At 34.1% G+C, this 10490-nt stretch overlaps 1 protein-coding gene across 1 annotated transcript; it reads left to right on the forward strand.

The window, feature by feature from the left end:
- Positions 1-2777: 2777 nt before the first annotated feature.
- On the forward strand, positions 2778-3690 carry LOC129742716 (jerky protein homolog-like). Its single transcript, XM_055734660.1, has 2 exons — positions 2778-3305; positions 3367-3690. The coding sequence occupies exons 1-2, from the start codon at positions 2778-2780 to the stop codon at positions 3688-3690; spliced, it is 852 nt and encodes a 283-aa protein (XP_055590635.1).
- Positions 3691-10490: the final 6800 nt, after the last annotated feature.

A 10490-nucleotide genomic window follows, 5' to 3' on the forward strand; every position in this document is an offset into this window, starting at 1 on the left:
TATTGAATTATAGATATTTCTTTATAATTCAAGCGGTGATTACCAAAGAAGTATTTCGAAAACAAATACAGGTTGGACTTGATTATCCGGAGTATCGATGTTTTTTTCACTCCGGATAATCGAATTCTCCGGAAAATCGAATCAAAAAAAAAAATTTTTTTTTTGTTTCAGTCTGAGGACGTTAAGTTGTAATTTTTTGGTGCATTATTTTAGTAAAATGCAGTGGCGTAGCCAGAAATCATTTTTATAGGAATAAGAGTCGTGATAAGAAAAAAAACAAATATGTAGGGGAGATGGGGGCATAATGGCCACCTTAAGGAAAACGCTTATTTAATCATAGAACATAGCTATAATATGGAGGTTACATTATTGCTTCGTGTTCAGATACTTGAAAAGCCTATTCCCTAACGGGCTGCAACGTGAAAAACTAGATGAAATCGTTAAAAAATGCATTTTACAAAATTTTGCCAAAAGCTGAAAACCAACCACTGTGGAGGCATAATGAGAACCCCCCCTGAGGCAGTATGAGCACCATTAATCAGGGCAAGATGTGCGTTTTCTGCCGGGGAATCTAGCAGCGAATTCAATTCGATGAAGTCAGGTGAGTCGTAGATTCATCAAACAAAGCAATAACAAAATAATGTAGGTCTGTTTGTAGAATACAAACAATTCACGCACGCTCATACATTATGTGCTTTGTTCGGAGGATGATGCTACTAGCCGTATAATGTAACAATAAAAAAATCGCTCATGAATTGTAAATGAAAAAAAATCACATCGAACTGAAATCTAACTCTAGTCTTTTGATTACTTCTCCGACACCTTACCAATAGGCTAAATCGTCGGATGAAAACTAGTCAAGGTGTGGCGCTATAAATCAATTTTAATTCGCTGCTAGATTCTACGGCAAAAAATGCTCATTATGCCTCGATAATATGGTGCTCTATATGCCCCTAGTCAACAAATTTAAGTAAAAACGTGTTTTAAAATTGATAAAAGTGAAAAATCAAAAATTTTATGATGGTAAAAATTGAGAAACAATGTGTACATCATGTTGCAGTGCGTACATTATAGATCAAGGTTATTTTAAGATCATAAGAGCTTATTTCGTGGTGCTCAAAAATTATAATGTTGATTTGGAATGGCATTTCAGTCAATGATGTTTGTTATTAATAATACAATATAGTTTGCATTATATCCGACGTTTCGGCCGTAGATTCGGGCCTTTTTCAAAGGAAATCTAGGAATTTATTTGGAATTTTTTTAAAAATATAAAGATGTTACAATTTTACTAGGTGTTTTACTTACTATGCGTTGTACTGTATTTATGTTGTCGATTTTGTTGTGCATGCTCTGGTTTGTTGATCCTGTTGTGAAATAATGTTGTAGTTTTTGTAACTATTGTAATATTCGTTGTTTGTACGTTACCATTTGGATTTAAATTGTTGTATTGAACTATTTCTTTTTTGTACCACAATTTTGTGTAAACTTTTTTTTTTTTTTTTTTAATTGTTTTCAACTAGCGATTGGTGTGTTTACTTTCGACTGATTATGAATGTTTGTAACTTGGATCTATTGTACACTAATATTCGTTGTAGTAAGTGTTAATCTAAAGTATATGGTGTGTGTGTTGTTTAATGTTTACCTGTGTACTCTCTGTAGAGAATATGTGAGATATCAGAGAGAAGGCGAAACATTCGACGATGTTGGTGAGGTGATGAGTGATTGATCAGCAGGATTTGTTTTGGTTCGCTTTCCGCTCCTATTGTTTCTCACCGTGCGAAAAAAATGCCATTCCAAATCAACACGAAAACAAATCAGTCGTTAAATTATATTCAAAAATTATAATATCTTCGTAACTTGAGAACCAAGCTAGTTTTTTTTAAATATCTCTGTAAAGATGATAAGGAGATTCCTTTTTTTGTGAAAAATTAATACTATAGGAAGTACGAAACAAATCCTCATGAAAATTTGTTTAAGAAAATACGTACTTTCGTAGAAAAGCGTAGTGCTCATTATGCCCTGGGTGCTCGTTATGCCCTCATCTCCCCTAATATTAAACAATTACTGGTTTCACTTTACCTTGACCTGACAAATCTCGGAAGTGATTAAAAATCAGAAGGGTTGAGTACAAAACAACGACCGCAAGGTTGACGTTGAACTACAACTGTTTATTACATTTTTCTTAGATCTGATTGGTCAAATTTTGCGTTTCAACAAGGCTTGACATTTGACATTATAACGTAAGTGAGCAGAACATGGGACAAAATTTGTCCTGATTGTCCTATTTCATATCGATATGACGGCAGCATAGTCCGCGATGAACATGTTCTCTTATACATTTATGATCCACAGACAAACGGAAAACTTTCAAAAGGGCTAAATATCCTGTACTTGACGATGCTCTTTACATTTGGTTTCTTCAAAAACGTGAATGCCACATCCCAGTTAGCCAGGATTTATTGACGGCTTAGGCAACGAAACTGTACCTTAAGCTGTACAACGATGAGCAGTTCAAAGGGAGCCGAGGATACATCGTCAATTTCATCAAGCGACACTACATCAGGTTTCTCAAAATCACAGGAGAGAAACTTTCCAACAATGCTGCAACCGTTGACACGTACATTGAACATTTTTAATCCTTAGTTCGGCACCTATTGCCGTGTCAAATTTTCAACGCCGACGAGAGCGGACTTTACTTCAAGTGTATCCCTTCGTCTACTTTTGTCAGCGTGGACGAATCATCAGCTCCAGGATGAAAAGGGAATAAGGAGCGTATGACGTTTATGCCTTGCGCAAATGCTGATGGTTCGTACAAACTTCCACTTATGCTGATTAGAAAGTCAAAACGACCGCGAGCACTGAAGAACGTCCGTGAGCTGCCCGTATACTATGCTTCTTCCAAAAATGCCTGGATGACCCGACAGTTATTTAAGGATTGGTTTTTCAATGAGTTTGTCCCCAAAGTCACGGCATTTTTGGAAGGTGCTAACCTGCCGGTAACGGCCCGCTTAGTTTTGGACTCTACGACGTTTCTACCACCAAACACCATAGCCTTGTTACAACCAATGGACCAAAACGTTATCCAGATGGTCAAGTCCAACTACAAGCAAAAGCTTATGTGTGAGCTTCTTGGACGCCAAGGAGAATTCGATGACATGGTGAAGCGAATTGACATCAAGGATGCTATGTTTTGGGTAGCCGAGGCCTGGGACGGGGTACCGGCTGAATCCATTGCTAAGTCTTGGAAGTTGCTGTACCCAGAAACAGAATTCGATGATGACGATGACATTCCGTTGTCGGTTGTACGAGAACGCTTACTTTCGATTAAGCAGAAATTGATTGACAAAGACAATTCAATTGCAGGAAGAGGACATGGAGTTTGACGTCCTGAACGACGATGATATTGTAAACGTCGTTTTGAACCCAAACACATCGTTTTACGATGGCAAAAATACGGTTTCAACTGTCGAAGGGGAAAATGCGTTATCAGTGTTGGAACCGCATCAGAATGATATGGATGACGAAGCTGGAAGCTCTGTTTCACATGAAACAGCTTTATCTGGAATCGATCAAGTAATTACTTGGGCAGAGGAGAATGGACTACCATTGGAATGCCAGTTCCTGCTGCGAGAAGTACGTGGAAATGTTCTAGAGAAAACCATGGATTCACGAAATGTTAATGTTTAATTTCAATTTCTCTTGCATTGTTACTTTCTTTTCTCCTGAAATGTTATAATGAAAATTTAATTTTTGTTCTCATGCTTCGTTATTCAATGAATGAATTTGTTTTTAAGCTTGAATAAACTAAAATACATTTCAAAATCCACTCATTCTCAACCGAAGACAATCGATAATTAATTAAACAAGATAATAAATAATTAACCCGTTACTTCCCACGATTTTTTAAAAATATTTGAACAACAAAAAAGCTTTTGTAAGGAAAGAGCTTGAACAAAAGTTGTTCCCCATGGCCTCAAAAGTTGTAATTCGTTGAAAAAAGTTTTTGATTGTTTCAACAGTTGCTAGATCAATAGTTACTATATCTAAATTTCAAAAAGGCTTATAGACAAGCACAATGAGTACACAAGGAAGTTTATACAATTATTGACTGCATCATAGTAGATTTACAAACTTGATAAAGACGCAAATGTTGTGGATCACTTGTGCTACCATGGGATGTAGAGGGTTAAACAAATTGACAACTCTTATTCTTATCCCTCCTGTTCCTAGCTACGTTCGTGCTTGACCACATATTTATATTATGTATTACATATAGGGGAGAGTGGGGATATTTGATCCCCTTTTCTTATTTTCACCATATCTTTTTGGAAAAATTTAGCAACTCGCCGTCTTTGACATTTTCTGACAGCTTGTAGCTTCAAGTTTCTATACTCCAAAAATTCGAACGATACTTGAACCCGTTAATGAACTAGAAGTATTTTCGTGGGAGTAAAAAAAATTGCGATTCTTCTTGATCTTTTATTCAGGAAGCCCTAATCCTTATATAAAAATCAAACAAAACCCCAAGATAGCATGTTAATTGACTATTTTGGTCATGTTTGTTCTCATTTCACAATTTATAGCAGACATAAGAAGAAAATTCTTTAACTTTTTCTCAACGCTATTAACATTGCATAGTTAAAGACGCTATTTTTTATAATTAAGAGAAAATTAATTATTTTTGCTCTTTTCTTCAGACAATTGTTTGATAAATATTAGTTTTTGGGTAAATTTTAGTAGTTTCGTAATCAGCAATCATAACGATCAATTCAGAAGAAGAATATGCCGTTTGGAAGGGGGATCAATTGTACCCAACTCTAGGGGATCAATTGTACCCATAATCAACATTTTATGAAACTTTTTCTGAAAAAAATTGAGAGTTTTCCATTACTTTGAAAATATGGCATTATGAAGTTCATTTTACGCTCGAACGATTGATACATTGGAACAAATATTTTTTTTCATAATTTTTCCATGTAAGGAACATTTTAAAGTGATGAAAAAAGATCTTCAAGTTACATTTTGTGAAATTTTTCAAACAAAGTTCAATTACTCAAACAATTATTTTGTTAAAATTTTGTATACTACAAGCATTGATATTTTGTTCATTTTGGCACATTTTTCTAGAACATTTGATCTTTGTAAGACATTCCAGTTTCGAGATATAGCTAAGGAATCAAGTATCCCCAGGGATCATGTATCCTCATTCTCCCCTAGAGTTAATGAGTTTGATCTTGAACAATACACTGTGGATAACCGAGTTTTTATATAAAGTACAACTACTATACTATCCCCTGACCCCCCTAACTCCGTTCAAAGCTGATAAAAATATTATTTTGTGAATTATAGCACTAAATTATTTTAAAAATCAAAATGAAAATTTAAAAAAAAATTGTAAAAAAATACTCCGGATAATCGAGTCTCCGGATAATCGAGTCCGACCTGTAATAATATTTAAATTAGTTAAACATATATACTTTACAGGATCACATTAAGATAATTCAAAATATTTGTTTAAAACTTTGATGCAAATCATTAAAGTTACACACGAATTTATCACAGCAAATAATTCGTATCTGTTCCCTAGTGACATCTGCCTAGAAAATTGCGTAGCAAAACCGTCTACCGTTTGCATGAGACAATTCCTGCTGTTTGCGCCTTAACTAGATTCGACGACTAAACTTCTACTTCGCAGATACTGTGTATGTATGTGGGCAGAGTTCAGTCTCTACTTATTCTGAAGTTACCTACGTGAGCATTGTTGCTGACGGATTCAATCAAAGTTGGAAACGAGCAAACAATAACAAAGTTTGCCCAACTCTACTCTTCTCGTGCTTAGTTATGGTAGCATGGTTGAGCATTTGTCGGGATTCCGTTTTCCTGGAGCAGGTTTCAATGCAAATTTCAATTTTGACTTGAGTTCCTTGGTACGAGAGCCTTTGGACGCAACGCAGCAAAACATGCTTCCCGTCAGAAATGTGTGAACGCAAAACTGTATGAAACATTTAAATTAGCATTGTTTCCACTACGATGAAATGCATTGTTGGGTGTGAGTCTACTGCTAATCCGAAAAGTTAAAAGGAAAAGGCATGAATGTAATAACATTTTTTTTTAAAATATACTCATATTCTCATTCGGAAAAAAAGCCTTTCTCATTTTTATCAGAATAATTGTTTAAAATATTTTTTACCACATTATGTTATTGAAAATTCGCCCAATGCAACGCTTTGATTCTTAGATTTGTTAAAAGAATATCTACATATAAAAAAAAATACTAATGAGGTCCTGTTTATAGGCTTAGGTGTTGGACTCACACCCCCCCTTGACATTGTTTCCTATGAAACTTTCGTTTCAAGCAATGAATTTACTGTAGTAACGGGAAGTTACTGGATGTCAAAACGCATTTCAAAATAAGGCCGATGACATAGTGAGTGCGATGCGATGCTAACCGGCGAATGCGATTCAATGCGGCGAACCACATTTGATGAAAATGTATGTGAATCGCTTAAACCTGACATACTCAACGCGGCGAAGCAGATGTCAATTTGTTCCGCCGTTCGAGTTCGCATTGGCCGCGTTCGCCAATTCGCATCGCATCTCTCTCACTATGTCATCGGCCTTAGTGTTAATAAACATGTCAGAATACTGGCTCGCCTCCGGCGGATTTCAGTTTTACCTATATCACTTTAGGCCTAATTTTTTTTCAAGACATTCCCAAATTGGATAGTATTTTTAATTGAAATTCCGAATTGCAATTCCTTTTGTTTTGAATCTCAAATTTTGAAACTCAAAATCCTACCTCGTCTAATGGGGTTTTCTTTGGAGGTGAAATTAAATAAGTTCTGAATTTGAAACCAACCATTTCAACTTCAATTTGCATTTACTGAATATTCATATAATTCATCAACAATCTGGTAGGCATGTTACAATAGACTGAGTCGATTTTGGATCATTTTTGAATTTCTCAAGCCCTGGGGTCTAAAAGCTTTGTATTGGTTCAAAACTCAACTATGTTTTTTTTGAAAATTTTTTAGTTATGTTTCCATGAATAAATATATTTGAAATTTTAGGTTTGTATAGATAAATTGAATATTTTATACTGAAAAATTAACATATTTTTGTTTCTTCTGTGGAACCGAGCTGCATATGGTTTTGTGCCAATTGATAAATTGATCTTTCTAGACAAAGAACTTATAAGGTGTTGAAAACAACATTTTCTGAAGGTGCAAAGAATTAAAGAGCTAATTTTAATTCATTTGGGTGCCCTAAATCAAAATACACAATGAGTTTTATTTTCCCATTTCTTTAAAATGTGGAAATTTCGACAAATTTCAGAAGAAGTTTTCAAATAGTGCAACTATATTATTTATTTTCATAATATTCCTTCTCATGACATAAGGAGTGGATTGGAAATAAGTTATAAACACATTTTTTTTTTTCATTGTATCGATTTTATTGATGATTCAAATAAAGAAAAAGTTCGCAAGCGTTTAAAAAAGCTTATTCTTACAGTTTATAAAGAAACTAGCTGACCCGGCAAACTTCGTTAAGCCTTTGATTGTCGCAAAAAAAATGAACATGTAAATAAGCAGAAAATAGGTAAAATATTGTTTACGCTCGTGAAACGCTCATGATTGTTACCTTCAAACGGAGTGAATCGACACAGTTTTTTTTTACTATTTTCGTAATACTTCTGTCATATTAAGGTAGTGCCTACCTCCAGGGGCAAAAAATTTCGAAGAATATTTACTTCCAACAAAACTGGAAAGCGAATATCTTCTGGGATAAAGTTAAAAATCTATTTTCTTTCGTTTTACATTTTTTTTTTCATTTACAGAGGATCCTTGACACTGATATGATCAATTTCTATTAACCCCAAGATAAGTGCCAAAAAGTGTTTTGTTGAAATGTGTCGTCATTTTAAGCAGTTTTGATTGAATGTCTTTCCTTTTTCGCCAAAACCATGTTTGAAATTTTCTTTATCGTATAGGTACCATATTTGTAGAAATGGCACAACCCTTTTCATGGTATGAAATTTCGCGATTTTTTTATGCAGCAAATATAAAAATATCAACAAATTTTCATATACCATTCTGTTTTTCGTTATCTATCATGCATTTGATATGTTCTCTGTATAAGATAATCTCCCTCTTAATTTTTAAAATCATCATTTTTATATCGCCTTTAACTTTATCATATTATCGAGAAATGGATGCTTAAGCACTGAACAAAGAAAATTAGAACATTCAATATATGTGTATGTACATGGAATTTTTATTCACAGCAATTTCAAATCAAACGGTTATGAAATCTTTTTGACTTTGAGATCTTGAATTCAAAACCAGAAATGAAATTCAAAAAAGTCTTTGCTAATCTAATTCAGTTTTCTTTATCTCTGTTTTGGATCTTGAATCATATTTTCGTCGAGACTAAAATTTTTATTTTCCAAGCTTCTTGTATTTGAAGATGTTATTGAACCAATTATCTGTTACTGATTTCTGATACTGAGTGTTGGATCAAATTATGAACTTTATTTTTACAAAGTCAACCCTTTTTATACCCTTAATTTTGTTCAGTTTTTTAGCACCTTAGTATGAAAGGAAGAAGTTGATAGTATCTAACATTTCCTTGGTTTTCTGATGAAATTCACATAGAATTACAAAGTTAATATCATTCTATTCTCGAACTAACTCATTACATTCTTGACGTTTACAAAAACCAAGTAGATAAATTTATGGTCGTGTTATTCTGTTAATTAAAAATTAGACCTTCTCTTAGTGTTATACCATAAATATGAACAGAAGATTCTGTAATGGAATATTTAGTTGTTATCTGTTCAGTTGTTTTAGATATGTCAAAACTTCCACAGTCATACGTAGAAAATTATTTTTCTTGAATAATATGACAGTCTTTCATTTAACCGGAAAATAAACAAAACAAAATAACGGAGTAAATAAAAGAGATCAGAATTTTTCCCGCGCGTATCCTGGTCAGGCAAATTTATTCTATCCAAAAACCTAACAATACCAAGCAGATTTGAGCTAAATTCAGAAACCACTCAAAGAAAAAAAATTAAAACGAAAAGCACTTTAATATTTTTTTTTTTCTTCGAAACACATCAGAAATTTTGAAGCGTATTTTAAGCATCCAGAAACCGTGCATGATTATTATGTTAGAAGTTGCTCAAAAAATTTCGTTTTAGTACGCAAAATTTAAAAAAAAAAATTAACTTAATAAGAGATTTTTTTTTGGCAAATGAAATTACTAAATCCGGAAAATTCGGGTTTTTTTTATCAAAATCCAGACAACCAGGCTGGACGACTTGACCGAGCCCTTTAAATTTTGTTTTATCAATTACCCGGTCAAGTCCGGGTAAACCGGGCAATCCGGCTAGCTTTGGGTAAATTAGCTTAAAAAATGTTAAAGTTGCCTCGATGCTGAAGCAAAAATGACCATTTTCGAAAATAGGTATACTCCATGCCGGCTTATTGCGTTCTTTTTTTTCACCCCATACGGAAGGGGAATAATTACATCCTAGTATCCATTTTACTGGTGCCACGTGAAAAGTACACTTGCAACAAAAATGGGCGCCAAAACTTCCTATAGAGAGATGGATGAACATCAGTAAGCCTTGATTGCTTCAGGCGCCTTCCTACTCTGGGTGATTCGAATGAAAAAAAAAATGGGAATTGGGGGCCATGACTTTTATTTGATACGAATAAAAACTAAAAATTAATTTTAAAATTCCACAAAAATATTTTCGAAATTATCTCTCCGTTGTGTTCTTCTTCGCGTGAAGACGAACACAACAAAAAAAATCGCATGCAAATCGGATGATCCAGTGAAGAGTTTTGCGTGTTCGCACATTTCTGTATGGTCTGTCTCTCTCCCTGTTTTATATATATAGATACAAGTAAAACAGTATTTATTGGTAATATTCTCGGACTTTCGACTTGACGCGTTTCATTAGGTTTTGTACAGCTGATTGATCACACTTCTTGGCCGCAGCATTCCATTTTTTCTGGAAAACCGCCATGGTCCTGTTGGCCTTACCATCCTTCTTGGAAATTCTCTTGATGATAGCCCAACATCGTTCTACGTCAGAATTATGTCAGAATTATGTCACGAATATTTTTAGCCGTACATAGAACAATTATTGAAAATTTTCATCTGTGGACCCAATAAAACATTTTTTTTAGAAAACCATCAAGTTTGGTAAACATGCATCAATAAAAAATCACTTTATGATCAACTTGAAAATAAATGTTGGCTTCTTTTAGGCCTTTTCAAGAAATCATTCAGAATTAGTCACTATCAACCGACGTTTCTGGTACTGGCGTTACAACAACTCTGGATATCGGTTAATAAAGAAAACCAATCTGCTGTCATGCTTAAGGAAGTTCCTTAACCCTTCATTTCATGATTTTTTATTTTTTCTCGAAAAAATTCTCAATAGTGCGCAATGATGAATACATGAAGTGAAAAAT

The sequence above is a fragment of the Uranotaenia lowii genome, chromosome 2, assembly GCF_029784155.1.
Source record: "Uranotaenia lowii strain MFRU-FL chromosome 2, ASM2978415v1, whole genome shotgun sequence".
NCBI lineage: Eukaryota > Metazoa > Arthropoda > Insecta > Diptera > Culicidae > Uranotaenia > Uranotaenia lowii.